Source organism: Vigna unguiculata, chromosome 3, assembly GCF_004118075.2.
Source record: "Vigna unguiculata cultivar IT97K-499-35 chromosome 3, ASM411807v1, whole genome shotgun sequence".
Classification (NCBI taxonomy): domain Eukaryota; kingdom Viridiplantae; phylum Streptophyta; class Magnoliopsida; order Fabales; family Fabaceae; genus Vigna; species Vigna unguiculata.
The window spans coordinates 42740878-42758001 of record NC_040281.1 but is presented as its reverse complement, the minus strand read 5'-3'; the positions used below and the strand labels follow the sequence as shown (position 1 = coordinate 42758001).

At 32.8% G+C, this 17124-nt stretch overlaps 2 protein-coding genes across 4 annotated transcripts; one reads left to right on the top strand and one right to left on the bottom strand.

Moving 5' to 3' along the window:
• Positions 1-3630: 3630 nt before the first annotated feature.
• Positions 3631-11147, top strand: LOC114176707 (kinesin-like protein KIN-7E). Of its 3 annotated transcripts, none has more exons than XM_028061831.1 (14): positions 3631-3938; positions 4935-5343; positions 5883-5972; positions 6075-6175; positions 6264-6377; positions 6450-6531; positions 6660-6727; positions 6813-6872; positions 6976-7100; positions 7859-8189; positions 8697-8801; positions 8892-9992; positions 10190-10509; positions 10620-11147. In XM_028061831.1, the coding sequence occupies exons 2-14, from the start codon at positions 5136-5138 to the stop codon at positions 10939-10941; spliced, it is 3027 nt and encodes a 1008-aa protein (XP_027917632.1). In that variant the 5' UTR covers positions 3631-3938; positions 4935-5135; the 3' UTR covers positions 10942-11147. The 3 variants fall into 3 exon arrangements, with proteins under 3 accessions (XP_027917632.1, XP_027917633.1, XP_027917635.1); XM_028061832.1 differs by having other exon boundaries at positions 4929-5343; XM_028061834.1 differs by lacking the exon at positions 3631-3938 and adding an exon at positions 4555-4647 and having other exon boundaries at positions 4929-5343.
• A 3721-nt stretch (positions 11148-14868) lies between these two features.
• LOC114175462 lies at positions 14869-16722 on the bottom strand. The gene is made up of 2 exons (XM_028060220.1): positions 16181-16722; positions 14869-15457 (listed from the first exon to the last, which is right to left on the bottom strand). The coding sequence occupies exons 1-2, from the start codon at positions 16720-16722 to the stop codon at positions 14869-14871; spliced, it is 1131 nt and encodes a 376-aa protein (XP_027916021.1).
• Positions 16723-17124: the final 402 nt, after the last annotated feature.

Here is a 17124-nt window from a genome sequence, read left to right as displayed (position 1 = left end):
CTAAGACGTGCGTATTTTTTGGTTGGTATATCGATCTTTTATCTTATGGTTTACTTTATCCAAAATATATATATATATATATATATATATATATATATATATATATATATATAAATAAGAGTATACTTTTTACTGTTTTTTAACAATAAATTAATTTTGAAGAAATGAAAAACAGCACCACCCGGTTAGTGTGAAATAAAATACAATTCAAATGTCAATGTATATGCATATTGACATGAGATTTAGGTTCATTTAGGTTTATATAAACTATAGCCTCAAAGGGCCAATAGTAATCATAAGTTAGGCCACAAATCAGTGTTAATGAAACAATTTAACTAATTACTGAAGTCATGTTTTGGCTTTCAAAAAGTTTAGATTTTGAGATAACAACTAACATAATTTTATAATCAGTATCAAAATATTCACACTAATGAAAAACAAAACGAACATCTTTCATATACACTTAAAAGGTGTTTGTCAGAATAACGTGAAAAACACCATGCAATGCAGTATCCATCACATTCAGCAATATTTGGTTCCACTTTAAAATTTCATATCTGTTCTTAGTGTGAAAAATTGAAACAATTCCAAAGAATTTTAATTTGAATAGTGATCATAATCTGTGTTTGAGTTTGCAGATACGTGTTTATATAATTACTAAATGGATGATATCTTCTCATTCAACCTATTCAAGTTTTAAGAAAACATAAAAGTAAATAAAATTCATGTAAGATAACAATTATAACATATCCAGACAAGTTTCTGGTTTGTTTTATGTTTTATTTTACTTACTTTTAGTCAAAATATTTCACTTTAAATATTTAAAAAATATATTTCATTTCTGTAATAATCTCATTAATTAATTTATATAGATAACCCAAAATTATATTGTTACCCTTTTATTAAGAATAATTTTTTGTTAACATTATTTTTTTTTCATATAGATATATGTAATTAATTAGTGATTTGAAAAAAAAAACTATTTTAATATATATATATATATATATATATATATATATATATATATATATATATATATATATATATATATAAGTAATTTCTTAGCCTCACTAAGAAATATTGCTGCGGAATTCGTACATTAGAGAAACATGAAGAGAAAGGATTCCACACGACATGCTAGATTCTTGAAAAGAATTAACAATTTATTTTTGGTACATCCTCACACATGTTTGAGGCTTATATTAATATTAGTTTGGAATCTACTACATATATGACAGACATTAACCTAACTAACTTAATAATTTTGAGTAACAGTTTACACATATTAATAAAAATATTTGTAAAAGTATTATTAAAAGTTTTAAGTAAAATTGTTAATAGAAAAATAAAGTTTTAAAAATATTGTTAAAATTTGCAAATAACCTTTTTAATAAAACGTGACGTTATAAAATTTATTTTAAAATTTTTAAGTTTTTATAATGAAAACAACATTCCATAAATGTTACTACAAAATTTGAGAAAATTTGGTTTTAATGAAAACAACATTATAAAAATATTACTAATATATAACTTTAAAAAAATTATAAAAACATTACTAATAATTAAATTATTTATTTTAAAGTAAATTACTATTTTAATAAATTATACAAAATAAACTTTTTGGTTTAACAAACCAAAATAATATGTCTAATAATATTGACTTTTATATAACTAAAACAAATTATTTTAAGATTTAGTATATTTATAAAAATAATTTAAAAACTATACAGATAGATAGGTTGAGATTATGTCAATAAGATAATTATGATTATATAGGTTAAGATAACTTAATCAATCCTAATGGATTTACTTACTTGACGTAGATCTACTCACTTATAAAGACTTATGAAATAGATATAAAAAGGTACAAGACTTAGAAAATTGTTCACTCATTTATTATTATCTTTAACTATATTTGAAAAATTATTGACATGAAGGTAAGAATGTGTTTGTATGTATCCATCTCACAATTCGATTAAAGAAGAATGAATTTTCTCATACACCAAAAGAAACAAAGAAGGGTTTTTTAAGAACAAATCGACCTTTTGTAAGAACATAAACCATAATATTATTATCATCTTTAATATCTATATATTATTCAAAATGATAAATTTTCATATATAATCATCTTTATTTAATTTTTCAGAAGGTCAATATTATAAAGAATATGAGAATTAAAGTCAAAATTCATAGGGGCATAAGTAGTATTTTGGTGTAATGATATAATAAATAACCATTCCATTATTACGCTATGTCATTACAAGTAATATAAGCTATGTCAGGAACATGAATTTATGGTGAAACCGAGTAGCATGGAAACATTAATAATAACTAACTATCTACCATATTCATAACATAACATGATATGAATACCCAACTGCAATACCCATTACTTGTACAACTACTGTAAGCTATTAAAACATTAAGACAGGGATGAAACTATTCATGTGTGTGTGTTTCCGTAATATAGGGATGGAATTCAATTAAATAAGATGTTGAAACAAATATAAAAAATGCAAAGGAGTTATAAATAAAAAACACTCGAATATATATATATATATATATATATATATATATATATGTATTATTTGTAGTAATATTTTCCTGAAAATGTTATTATAATTTGTATAATATTTCTAATAATGTAACTAAAAATAATTTTAAAAGTATTAAGTGGTCTAATGAAAGAATATACAAGTTTCTTTTCTCAGGCTTGATGCGCAGACGTCTCCAGAGATTGTGATTTTATATGGTTATATGACATTAATCTTACACATATAAGACATTTGACATTACTTCTACACCAAAACCTTAAACTGATATGGTGTTATGAATTTTTATTCTTATATAGTGTTTAACTTTGTGATTCTATATGGTTATATGATATTAGTCTTACATATATAAGACATTTGACACCACTTTTATACCAAAATATTAAGACAATGATATTATGTATTTTTATTCTTATATAATATTTAATTTTATCTATTTTATCTAATATAGGACTTTTTAACTCACACTTTGACTATTCCGACCTAATACCCTAGACTCAACAACCAAATTACATCACAGCTTCCTCTGTTTCCTATTGGTTTTCCTTAAAATAAATTGTGACAGAGTAATTATCAACACGTACGATAAAAACCTAAAACATCAGGAGTTTGGTTTCTGAGCATTGATAATATAAGAATTTGTTATGTTTGAAAATTAATGTAAAAATAAAAGACGAAAATATTTTGTACGAAAAGCATGTGTTGAAGTTCAAATTGTATTGGTGGTAAATGTAGTGCCGTAGTATACTGGTTATCTTTTTTCATACACACACGTCAACGACTGAACCTGCAAAAGTTTGAAAAAGAAGGTACCACGTGCATGTGTTTCATCCATTTGTTTCTGCTCTTCTTTTCATTCAGACTGCATTCATTGCGATTCATTTATTTAAATATGCATATATACTCTTTTCCTTTTGGGTTGTCATTACAAGTTACTTACAATTTCCACCAAACTTAACAATGTAATCTATTATAGAAAGTTTTAATCTTTATATTAACAACTTAGTTTAGTTGGGGTGTTATTCTGAGATTGTGAACGCGTTATAGGAGCGAATCAGGTACAGTGGAACAGTGTGATGGGTAGGTTGGTAATTTCCTGCGACTGTGATGTGTGAGAGATGAGTTTGTTTATAGCGCGGTCGTTAAATTTGTTTGAAAAAAAGGGTGAAAAATGTAGAGTGAACTGCAACTAACAAATTAAGAGGGAGACGCTATATCTTCTCCTCATTGTTTCAAAAGCACATTCTCACCATTTTCATGCTTTCACCGTTTTCCTTTCTCTTCTTTAACTACGCATCTTGCTGCAGCTCAACAATTTTCAACTTCGATTTTCCTTTCGTCACCTTCTCTTCTCTTGCTGTTCGATTTCAGATTGCGTTTGCGCAGGTGAAGAAATGCTGCTTCGACGTTTTATTTTTTCATTTTTTCCTGCAATTTTATTTCGCTTTTCAATTGATTCTTTTCGGAAGTTGTCTTTCAACTTCCGCATTGTATTTTTTCCACCCTACCGAGGCTAAAAGCCTTCTCCGTTGTTGTTTGTTTAAGGCTTATGAATGTTATCATCATCATTCAGATTATTGTTGTCTTTGTTGATTTGTTAGTATTTATGATAATTATTTATTTATTTATTTTAAATTTGATCTAGAGTTTTGTTTGTTCTGAAAATGTGAATTTCTTTGTGTTTGATCCATAATAATAGATTAATGTTTATTATCTGAATGAAGCTCGGATATTAATTCGGGACATCTAGTTCCAATTTTAACCGTTTCTTCTTAAACACGGCAAAATTCGCGTCAGATTAACGGTTCAGCTATGAGGGCACTTTGCCATTATGGTTTTATTTTTAATATAAAATTGTTTCTAATTTATGTCATTTTTGTTTGGATTATCTTTTACATGCTACATTTAGGAGAACAAGAAGACAATTCTACACAAGAGAAATAACTGGGAATTTTAGTAAGATAATTACGTCCATTCAAAATTTTCTTTTCTTCTGGCAATACCATTTCGGATATTTTATTCCTATATTTCTCAGCACACCAAGTTGGTGAAGAATTTCCTGCAAAATTTGACTCCCCAGTCTTTGTCGCCGTTGGTAACTCTCTAAAACTAATTCTAAAAGTTCAATGTTCCATGTGAGGGAGAATTTGACAGTCTGTTCTGTGTCTCGGGGAACATCCCAGAAAACTCCAATTTTTCCATTAGAATACGTAGAGACCGTATTTTTGTGTAAAATTATAGGAGCATGTCACGCTGGTCAATTATTACTTTTGGCCCCTCTCTGGAAAATTTTATATTTGAAACTGCGTAGAACAAAATCATTCTTTTTATTTTTATTTCTTCTTTATGGAGTTGTAACTTTTGATTATTTTGTAGCCGCAGATAATGATTGGGGGTTGAAAGCTTTGGTGGCCCTTGTGTTCCATACCATCCCAGCAATAGTACAAAACAAAATTCAGAAAACAACTTAAAAAGTAATAAAATAACTGAACGTCGAAGTGGCCTTTTGGGGTGCTTTGTATTCAGGACATGATCTCATTGTCAAACTGGGGGCATTGAAGTTTTACAGAGAAAGTAGAGGAAATGGGTTCCATTGCAGAGGAGGCAATGCAAGGCTCAGCAGGCAGTGAGGAGAGGATTCTTGTTTCTGTTCGTGTGAGACCTTTGAATGAAAAGGAGTTCTTAAGAAATGATCTGTCTGAATGGGAATGCATTAATCACACAACCATCATGTACAGGAGCAACCTTTCAGCTACAGAAAGGTCCCTGTATCCAACAGCTTATACATTTGGTACGAAGAGGCTAATCTTACGAATCCATACGTAGATTTGCTGATGTTAGGTTTATGTATGAATTGCTTATAATCGAGATGCAGAATGCTTAGGGCTGAAAACATTTTTGATTGAAAAATAAGTTAGTGGAAGCACCGGCTTAATTTAATTTGCTTCATACAGGGCTACCTGGGTTGTGAAATTGTTGGGTGTTTTGAATGGTTTTCATTTATAAGATAAGGCCAAATGAATTAACTTGGAGAATGTGGTGGGAGTCCATCATAATTGATGTTGGTGATGCTAGTTGATGAAATTTTTCGGGGTTTTCCATCAAAGGCTCTATCGGATCTTTGTTTAGTCAAAGTTATATAAAAATGTCATAAATCTGGTCGTTTCTATGCATTGAAATAGAAGGCGGTTCATCGTTTTTGTCATTTAAACAATTCTATTAAGACCATACTCATGGCTTTAATTCCATTAAATAAACATGGGTTAAAAGCTGAAGTTGACTCCCTCTCTTCATCCACCTTGATTTTTTTTTTTTTCTTTTTTTCTGTAGATCGAGTATTTAGTATTGACAGCGATACAAGGCAGGTGTATGAAGAAGCAGCTAAGGAAGTTGCTCTTTCAGTTCTCAGTGGCATCAACTGTGAGTTTGTTTCCCCTTCATCGCCTTTCTTCCTTCATAAGAATAAACTTCCTTGGAATTTCTATATTGGCTTATTTGGTCTTTGATTAACTATTTGATCAGCAAGCATTTTTGCATATGGACAAACAAGCAGCGGAAAAACATACACCATGAGTGGTATAACAGAGTACGCTGTAGCAGATATTTTCAACTACATTGAACAGGTAAATGAAATATGAACTCTTCGATTAATCACGCATTGCCTTTTCATTGTCAAAACCCTATATTGATTGCATTTTTTATTTTTCACAGCACATGGAAAGGGATTTTGTGTTGAAGTTTTCGGCATTGGAGATCTATAATGAATCTGTCAGGGATCTCCTTAGCGTTGACAGTACACCTCTCAGACTTCTTGATGATCCAGAGGTAAATATCTTCATCAGATTTTTAAAAAAGCTGGTGCTTCTACATTGTACTAACAGTTTGTAAGTTAAACAGAAAGGGACAGTTGTTGAGAGACTCACGGAGGAAACTGTAAGGAACTGGAACCATTTTCAAGAACTCATTTTTTTCTGTGAAGGTAAGGACTAAGGAGGTTTACTCTCTATCAATTTTTGTTTTCTTTTAATTTTTCTCATACTACAAATTGAGCTTTTGCCCAGCCTGAGCTGACTGCTAAGTTATCATAAAATTGATTGGATATTTCAGCTCAAAGGCAAATAGGGGAGACCGCACTGAATGAAGTGAGCTCCAGATCTCATCAGATTCTTAGACTGGTACGTATGTTCATATTTTTGTCCAAGGGAAGAGAAGTTTGTAGGTCCTCATTGCTAAGATTCCTTAACTAATGTGATTCTTCAGACAGTTGAAAGTTCTGCAAGTGAATTTATGGGAAATACGAACTCCTTTGCCGCTTCTGTGGTACGACTGATTCACTCAGATCACAGAAAAATATAGAAGAATTACTTTTTTTTTATGTTGAAAGAACAGTAATTGAAACTAAAAATCTTTTCCCCGGGTACAGAATTTCGTCGATCTTGCTGGGAGTGAACGGGCATCCCAAACTAATTCAGCTGGTACGAGGTTGAAAGAGGGTTGCCACATAAACCGTAGTTTACTAACTCTAGGAACTGTCATCCGCAAACTGAGGTTAGCTTATGAAGTTTGCATTCAATATTTATTTTACTCAACTAAATGCATACTGTCTCCACATACTTTTTGCCGTATCCAGAACTTTGCACCACAAGTTTTAAATAGCAGAGATACGTGTTGGATTTAAAGAGGTTGGAAGAGTGTTCATTTTTATAAACATATAGTTTTTTCGGCTATATGAGGTTTACTTTTCTTATAATGGAATATGGTGATTTCTTAACCCATCTTCAAAATTCAAATTTGTGGTGATTTTTTTTACCGATCTTTCTAACGGCAGAACCTGCAAAACTGTATTACATAAAAAAAAGGAAACCACCATAATGGTTCTGTCGCCTTTCTTTTCTCCATCATCTGTCATTTCACCGTTCACCTTTATGCATTTTCATATAGATTAACGGATCAGCTTTTTCTCTGTTTTTAAAGATATACTCTACTTGTGGTACAAAAAGATTATAGATAGTAAATATTGAAAACACATGAAAGAAACACAAATATTTACCATTTAATGCCCAAAACTATAGCGCACTACTTAATCGTTAATTTACATTATTATTATTATTATGCAATAATCATGCCAACTGATTCTGTTACAATTATTACTTTAGGAATTATGAAGAGAAGAAACTTTTTCGGACTTTTTTTTTCATGAACTTACCGAATGCGTCAATATAATCAATATTTGAGATATTAAGAATCTTTTATACTCATTTTTTAGAAACACTGCCTTACCCTAAAAACAATTAATTTGATGGCAGCAAGGGGAGAAATGGACATATTCCTTTCAGAGATTCAAAGCTAACCCGCATACTGCAGTCCTCATTAGCAGGCAATGCTAAAACTGCAATCATCTGCACCATGAGCCCTGCAAGGAGCCATGTTGAACAAACCAGAAACACCCTTTTATTTGCTAGTTGTGCTAAAGAAGTGACAACCAATGCAAGAGTCAACGTAGTGATGTCTGATAAGTTGTTGGTCAAGCAACTGCAAAAAGAGTTGGCTAGACTGGAAAGTGAGTTGAAAATTTTAAGGCCAACGAAACCTGATTCGTCAGCATTGCTGAAGGAAAAAGATCTCCTAATTGAGATGGTAAGGATCAACATTCTCAGAACTAAGATTCGTTACGTTTGTCAAAGTAGAATTTCTTACGCTAGTGAAATATATTCACCATAATGTTACATCATGTAAGTGCATTTCCTTAAAAGGTAAAAGTAGATTGCGCTGTTTATAAGGTAGTAGGTTCCTTAAAAATATTTGTTACTAGTCCTGTAATGTTCTGCAGTTCAGGGTTTATTCCACACCTTCCCTGTTGTAGACTTTTTATTCTTAGACAACAACGGTCCCTGAAGTGCTCACAGAACAGCCAGTTTCAGTTGGTCTTTTTATGTACAAAAAAAATGCATTTTGGTGAGATAACTTCAAATGTTTTCCACTATTATGTATATTTACTGATCATTTACGCCCAATCAGAAGATGAGTTTTAGAATATATGGTGAATGAGGGCACAATAATTTCCTTAAGTCTGAGCTTGTGTTTCCCTTTTAAGTTCCCTTTTAAGCTGTAAATATGAATCTTGCTGTTCCTCTGTTCTTGCAGTTAAAGAGAGAGGTAATGGATCTGAGGATGCAGCGGGACCTTGCTAATTCTCAAATTAAGGATATGCTTCAAGTGGTTGGAGACGATACGTCCTCAAGTGAATTGGTATGAGTACTGTATTTGCTACTCTAAAGCATTAAAAGTAGTGATTGTCATTCTTTTTTAATTTATTTTATGTTCAAACCCAATATCCAGGACAGTTTGGGTCATCAGTATCCCAAATTACGTGTGCGAAGTTCATTTGACTTTGAAAATCGAACTACCGAGCCACCAAATTCGTTAAGTTTTGACTGCATTGAGAGTATCAGATCTTTTGATGCATCTCAATATTCGGATGGACATAGCAATAGTTCTGATGAGAACTATTTCCAACTCCCTGATTTGGAAAAGAGTCTTCCCGTAAGGATTTCTTCTCCTGTGCTTTCTGTTGAAAGTCTTGATGATGCAGAGAATGATTTGGATCAGAAAAGTGTTGAAGAACAGCACCAAGATAATTTAGAGGAAGGTTGCAGGGAAGTTACGTGCATTGGGTCAGAAGACACAATTACAAACACCCGTAAACATTCAAATTCAGCAGATAGAAGTAAAATTTTATACACAGAGTCTGTTGCATCATCTCCAACCGTCTCAGGATTAACCGAAGTTGGTAACAGAGACAAAGGAAATCCAGATATGTGGTCAGCTGGGCTAAAGGACATAATTACAAACACCCATAAACATTCAAATTCAGCAGATATAAGTAAAATTTTATGCAGAGAGTCTGTTGTATCATCTCCAACCGTCTCAGGATTAACCGAAGTTGATAACAGAGACAAAGAAAAACCAGATTTGTGGTCAGCTGGGCTAAAGGATAACAAAGAAATAAACAGCTTAGAAGAACGTTTTGTTGTTCCCTCTTCAGAGAAAATATCTCGATCGCTGACACAAAGTGGTGCATCTAGTTCTAAAACCGTGAAATTAACCAGAAGTAGAAGTTGTAAAGAGACTCTCATGAGAGATACATCTTCAGATTGGTTTGACCAAGAAGAAATGATTCAGAACACAACCCCAATAGGAACCGAAAAAGACTTCACTCGAGCACCAGAGGACCCTCAGAAGAAGACTTCGACACCCAATTATAATGCCAATTCTGAGAGGTTATCATGGGATGATCACGAGAATTCCCAGGAAAGTACTGCAGATATTCAGAATACGAAAACCTACATTGATAACGAAAGTTGTGACGATAATTCATTACCACCGGGAAAAAAGGAAAAAGATGATCTTGAAAGTTCAAATCTGCAAGCGAACCCCGAGGTATGCTTCTAGTTGTTCATCTTTCTTCCTTAATTTGCTTCTATGTGTCTTCCATTGATCCAACTATGAATGCTTCTAATCTAATATACCGATTCCGTTTTGTATTTTGGTCAACCATGCAAATGATGGTAGTAGCATGCCTAACCCTTTTTGAAATGAAAATTCAACCAATGATTCTGAGTCATTTTGCATGGCAGGTTCCAGCGAATGAATTGCAGTCCGATAATACTCCAAAGAAGTTCAAAGATGTTGGTTCGAACCCATTGCAATCTGAGGAAGAAAAACAGGTGGAATGGTCTTCAGAATTTAAGCGGCTGCAGAAACAGATTATTGGACTCTGGGATGCTTGTCATGTTTCATTGGTTCACAGGACTTACTTTTTCCTTCTATTCAAAGGAGACCCATCAGATTCTATCTATATGGAAGTAGAGCTCAGAAGGCTGTTCTATCTCAAGCAAACTTTTGCCAAAGGGAATCAGACTGTGGAAGACGGATATATCCTTAACGCTGACACAAGGTAAGACTTGAAGCATTAATCTTCTTTAAAAAGATTTATGAATTTGTATTTAAACAAGTTTCACGTTTTCTGTAATTACAAAACCTACAATACCTTTCTTTTGCAAACAGCCATAGGTATCTGAGAGCTGAGAGACAGATGTTGAGCAAACAAATGGAGAAGAAGCTGTCAAAATCTGAAAGAGAGAATTTGTATATTAAATGGGGAGTTAGTCTAAGTTCAAAGTATAGAAGGTTGCAGCTATCCCATCGCTTGTGGTCAAAAACAGATGACATGGACCACATTAGAGAGAGTGCCACCATTGTTGCAAAGCTGGTTGGTTCAGTAGAGCCAGATCAGGCTTTCAAGGAGATGTTTGGGCTCAATTTTGCCCCCCGGACCCCAAAAAGGAGATCTTTTGGTTGGACAACTAGTATGAAGAATATTTTGTAAGCTTTGATTGTCAAAGCAAATTATTCTATAGGAAGTTTGATTTGGCCATGTAAAATTTCCCCCTTTGGCTCCATTTAACATAGGACATTTCTTTTTTTTTTTCAACCTTCTAAAAACAATCTCATCTCTTTTTTATGTTTCTAACTTCAATTGCTGCTTGATTGTAAAGAGTTTATCAGGATTTGCAATTCCAAGTTACAGAGTTCTTTTGTACAATGTGCTTACCTAATAATTGAGAACTGCCCTTTCTGTGCATAGAAGAATGCATAGTAACTAGTGAACAATTAGTTTTTATAAACCTTTTCTCACATATCTCGAGTTTCACATTTGAAGAATCTATGAAGTATTCTCTAGACTCTGCAATTTGATGTAGAGACGAAGTTGTTAGAACAAGATAAGAAAATAATTAAGAAAACTTAAATTTGATTTAATTGCATATGACAAGTACGTGGTGGTGTTTATAAGTATAGAAAAGTCTATGCTTCCTAATTAAAACCTACCATGAGTTTTTTTCATACTATTTTCTAGTTAAAAGCTTTCTATGTTTTTGTATAGAACCTTCAATAATGATTTAATAAATTTATAATTTCAATCATAAAACATCTTTATCCCTTAATTTTGACATTTTGTTTTTTTTTTACATAGAGGTAAGGAATGGCTTGCTTGCGGAACTGAAGGTATGATCATAAGTTAATCTTATTTGGTGTTTGAGGTATCATCGATTTCAACGGAGATGGATTGCTCTTAAAGCTCATTCTAATGTTCTACGTTTTGGAGATAACACCTTCACAAGGAAACCATTCAAAATATCCAAAATGTCCTATCGAGTCACTAGGTATTTGTCTTCAAATTTTTTTCACAGATTGTACATTTTTCTAGTTTAAGAATTAAGGATGCTGATAACACTTGCATAGAGTTAAAGATGTTATTTAAATTTAGCTCAAATTCACCTACTAACATTACCTTAATCGTAAATTTAAATTAATATTTTTCTAAATCTAAATAAATGATAAGATCTTATCGTTGCCTTTTCAATTAATATCCAAGATTTGAAAAGAAAATAAAAACTTCTAAAAACTAACTTATTCTAATTAAAATTACAGTTATTTGAGCATATATTTGCAACATTTCTATTTTTCTTAATATTCTCTCCTAGTTTAATTTTGAAGTTTGAAATTTAGTTTTCGTTCTAGTTAGGGCTGGACTAAACTAAGAAAGTGGATTTAAGGGTATAAAATTTTAATGTTTATTTCCCTTATGTCTAGTGTCCATTTAAACGAAAATTTTCTCAAGTTTTTTAGGACCAGAAAATAGTCACAAGAATCTCATAATAACAAAAAAACTAACTAATCTTGTGTAAAGAGAACTAAATATTCACCGAAACATTATTTATTTATTTAAATCCCACTTGGATAGCATTATCTTCTTTCTCATATTATTATTTTTATTTCTTTTACTTGTAATTATTATCATTACTTTTTTACATGAACCATCTCTTCATTAAAGTTAATCTTATTCATCTAAATATTTATATTTTATCATCTTTAACTTTTGTTAATTCTATAACAGTAATATTAAACTTCCTTTCATGATTGTCATTAGGTAAATATTTCTTTTGTTGGAGGTGACATCCGTATTTTTGCTAACTAAAGTAGAGTTAAGTTATAATCTAATCGTAATATTTGGATTGTTATGTTCTTATGAAAAAAAAGTTACATTCTAATTATTACATATAACTTTTGGTAAGTCCTAAATGAATAACTTGATCTAACATTTCTTCATTTTATTCTCTTCTTGGACATCAAGCTTCTCTAGATAAATGCATCTTCATACTCTTCTTTTTAATTTTAAACTTTCTTTTTATATTTTTCATTTTCTTTGGATTCTCTTTCATCAAGTTCAAATAAAGTTTTTCCCTTCATTTGAACTTTAATGATGTTTATGTTGACTATATGTTTAACAAGAACTGCCAATACAAGTTAAGTCATTAGGCCTGAATCAACTCACTTTATGTTCGGTAAAAAAAAAAGGTCTAATTTAACCTAACTCATAAGATTTGTGGGATAAATGAGTCTATTGTAGAAAATATTGTTGAAATGATTGTAGTAAATAATAGATTTGGATACTTTAGCACGTTCATGTACTTAAATTTGAGTTTTCATTTCATTTCGTATAAAAAAAATAAAGTGAAAATAAATTAGATAATATATATATATATATATATATATATATATATCGTTTACACATTTTATTTAAGTTTAATTACTCGTAAGGTACCCAGTTTGGGTCAAGGGTGTCAATCTGGTACCCAGCGAAAAAAAAGTTTCAATTTGGTACCCAAGTTATTTTAAGTGCATCAATCAGGTACATCCCGTTAGATTGTCAGGAACGGCGTTGAAATGGATAACGGATATGTGTCATTGAAAGAAGAAGACGTGTAAAAAAAATAATTGTACAGTGTGCAGTGGTGATTTAATGAAAGGTGAAGTCTAAATTTGCCCTAACTCTTAATAGTACCATATCATCTTCTTCTTCCTTTCCATTCGGTTGTAGGTTCAGAGTTGAAGAGGTGGCTTCTTGATTTGTGTCTTCTTCTTCCAATCAATTCGTCAATGTCTCATCTTCTTCTTCCTCTCCATTCGGTTGCAGGTTTAGAGCTGAAGAGGTTGCTTCTTGTTGTGTGTCTTCTTCTTCCAATCAATTATTCAATGTCTCGTAGTGAGGGTTGTCTGTGTTCTTCGTGGGCATCACAAAAAAATAGTGTCTCCTCCCCTATTGTTTCGTATAGGAGTGCGGGTGGAACCCAAATGTGCTATTGTGGGGAGGTTGCAGCGTTGAGAGTTGCTAAAACAGTTAAGAATTTTGGAAAACAATTTCTTGGGTGCTCTAACTACAAGGTATGAATTATTGTTTAAATTTTTGGTTTCCATAATGTTTGTTGGTGGTAAGCATTTTTGTGGGTTTCATTTCCTGTAACCAGTGAAGTGGTGGCAATGAAGAATCTAAAGGATGCAATTATTTCAAGTGGTTCAACGAAGACAATGGGAATGAAAGAGATGCAACCATAGGAAGACAAAGGAGAAAAATATATGCTCTTGAAAAATCAATTATGGTGTCTGAAAAAAGGATTAAGTTTTGAACATGGGTAATATGTTTTCTGGGACTAGTGAACGTAATATTGGTTTCTAAGTTGAGCAAAATTTTTTGATTTTGTTGTAACCTGGATGGAGTACAGTGGGTGTGGATGCAGTTTCATGGGTTGGAATGTTTGTATTTACGTTATGTTATTGTAATGGATTAAGATTATGGAATAAAAATAGCTTTGCAGTAAATTTTCCTGTCACTTTATTTGAACTATATTTGATTATTGAATGAAAGCACACAAACCGGAGCATCATATTCATCCAGCAATCATATATAGCCTTGTAATGAAACCACAAAAAACTACACCATGAAAGCACACAAACTGGATTACCATATTCATCCAACAATAATAAGGCAACCTGTGCATAATAAGCCAAAAACATTGCCATCCAGTAATAAGCCAATGTGTGCATAATAACCCAATATCACATTCATTGAATATTGTTCTGCTAACTCAAAAGATGGTAATTGATGTTCGTACCAAGTGGATGTTCAAAATACATAATGCTTTTCAAAATATAAACCAAAATACACCACCAGATTACAAAAGTTTCTTCCAATTTGATCTTCCAAAACACAACAGCAAATAAAATTTAAATTGACATAGTATTGCACAATCACGGATTCATTATTGGGCCCCTCCTGAAGGACATTTTTTCTCTGTAGGTTGCTGTTGTAGTAGACTGCATTTGATGGACTGCAGTAGTCTGACTTGCTTGTATTGGTAAAGTCTGACTTGCTTGTGTTGGAAGAGTGTGATTCTGTGGCTGAGACTTCTGTAGTCTAACTTGGTTGAGTACATTGAGTTGGTGGAATGGGCTGACTTGGTTGAGTATGCTCAGTTTGTAGAATGCTCTGGCTTGGTTGAGTAGGGTCTGCATCTGTGTTTTGTAATGTTCCAGATGGAGCAGTTTCTGCTGGTGCAGGAGGAGCATGTGGGCATCTTGTTCTTTTGTGGCCAATTTCTCTACATAACCCACATTTTTTACGGGTACCACCTTGTCTCAGTTGAGTGTCATCTTTCCTCAATTCCCAAGCCTCCAATCTTCTTTTCTTTTTCGGTCTTCCTGGCAAGACCCTCTTTGTTGGAGGCAAAACATCATTTGCAGTAGTGATCTCCCACAGATGAGGTCCGTTGACAGGGTATATAAGTGACAAACATGTCTTTTCATAAGTAGATGCAAGAAACCAATGTGGAAGGAAGTCTTCAGCATTCAGATTTAAAAATCTAATAGCAGTCAGCGCATGGCAGCATGGGATTGCTGTTATGGTCCACTTTCTACAGCTGCATTCTTGTTTGTCAATGTCAACCACAAATTGTTCTCCAATCATTGACCTATGACTCACCTCAAACAATCTTTGTCCTGACCAGCTGTTATGAGTGCAAAAAAATAAAGTGAATTGTGGTTTGCAAAAATAGGAGGCAAAAAATAAAGTGTATTACCTTGGAAGCCAATATTTAGTCTTTTTTGCCTCCTATTCCATTCTCTTCTTAATTCGTGGGCAGATTGTACCTTCAAATGTACTAATCTTCTTTCTATTGCTTGCCCATCTCTTCATGAGATAAATCCGAATTTCTTCCATCATACTGATAATTGGTTTGCTCCTTGCATCCAGAATTGTACTGTTGAACCCCTTAGACATATTATTCACCAGTGTAATACATGCAGGTCTGGCTGTAAATCTGGACCTAGACCAAAACCTACTTTGCAAAAAAAAAATTGACTTTAAAAATAGTTCACACTATATACAATACACTACAGGAATCTTATTACAACATACCTTGGGGGATGGCTAACAAGTGTTTGAATGCGTCTAGATTAACTTCTTTAGTTTCCCTCATGACTGCCTCTCATGCTTGAGGATGTGTGCAGTAGGTTGCTTTCCATAACAACAACTTCAGATTTTTTCCAGGAAATTTCTTCCTGAAATTAGAATAGATGTGCCTCACGCAAAACCTTTGGTCCACACCAGGTAACAATTCTTGCAATGTTGGGAGCAGTCCTTGTCAAAGTAATGTAAGGTAGTGCATTATTAAAAAAATAGCAGTTGAATAAGAATCTGAAAAGTGACAAAAAAAGGTCAAGAAACTTACTTTTTGTTGATCTGAAATAAATGTATAAGTGCAGCAAAGTTCAGGCCCACCAAGGTCTCCAAAAACCAATTCCATGTCTCCTTATTTTCAACCTCAACTACTGCGTATGCCAAAGGGAGCATCTGGTCATTTCCATCTCTTCCTACAATTGTCAACAACTCACCACCATATTTGCCCTTCAAAAAACAACCATCTACACCAATTATGGGCCTACAAGACACAAAGCTGTCTTTGCAGGCCTTCAGACAGACATAAAGTCTTTTGAATATTGGGTTCCCCTCATTCTCTTCAACATGAACTTTTACAGTTGACCTCGGATTAGACCTTAAAAGTTCATTTGCATAATCATAAATGTGTTTATATTGTTCCCTAAATGATCCATCTATGTTTGTGTATGCCATTGTCCTTGCCCTAAAGGTCATAGACCTAGAAACACCTATATTCCATTTCCTTCCAATCTTGTTTTTCAAGGCAGTCAATTTAACACCTGGATTGTCCCTTAATGTCTTCTCCAACCGTCCACTCAACCATTTAGAAGTCATTAGTCTCACATTGAATTCACGACTACAAGTGTGTTTGTTTATTATTTTCCTCAATTGCCAAGTGCTTTGGGCAGCCTTGTAAGCACAGTAGGCCTACCACTTGCACTTACCCTTCGCACCTAAACACTTAACACAAATTCTTCTTTTGTCATTTCTAAATATTTTCAGCTTCCTCCCACTATGCACCCCATAAGTTCTAATTGCATCAGTGAAGTGTTCCTTTTCAGTGAAGTAAGTCCCAACCTCCCAGTTATAGTCATCCATATTTTTTGGTTGAGAAAATATACTAAAACTCCCATATCTATCTCTATCTTCATCACTTGTATCACTATCTAATGTTTTAGATTGCCATTCTGTATCAGAAAATCCTCTTTGGTCCACATGTTTAGGGTTGGGCTTTTG

Coding starts and splice junctions, on each gene's coding strand:
- LOC114176707 (XM_028061831.1), top strand. CDS start 5,136: ATGGGTTCCATTGCAGAGGAGGCAATGCAAGGCTCAGCAGGCAGTGAG. Junction 5,344..5,882: donor TCCAACAGCTTATACATTTG/GTACGAAGAGGC, acceptor TTTTTTCTGTAG/ATCGAGTATTTAGTATTGAC. Junction 10,510..10,619: donor ATCCTTAACGCTGACACAAG/GTAAGACTTGAA, acceptor TTTTGCAAACAG/CCATAGGTATCTGAGAGCTG.
- LOC114175462 (XM_028060220.1), bottom strand. CDS start 16,722: ATGACTTCTAAATGGTTGAGTGGACGGTTGGAGAAGACATTAAGGGAC. Junction 15,458..16,180: donor TTATTTCAGATCAACAAAAA/GTAAGTTTCTTG, acceptor CACTCATAACAG/CTGGTCAGGACAAAGATTGT.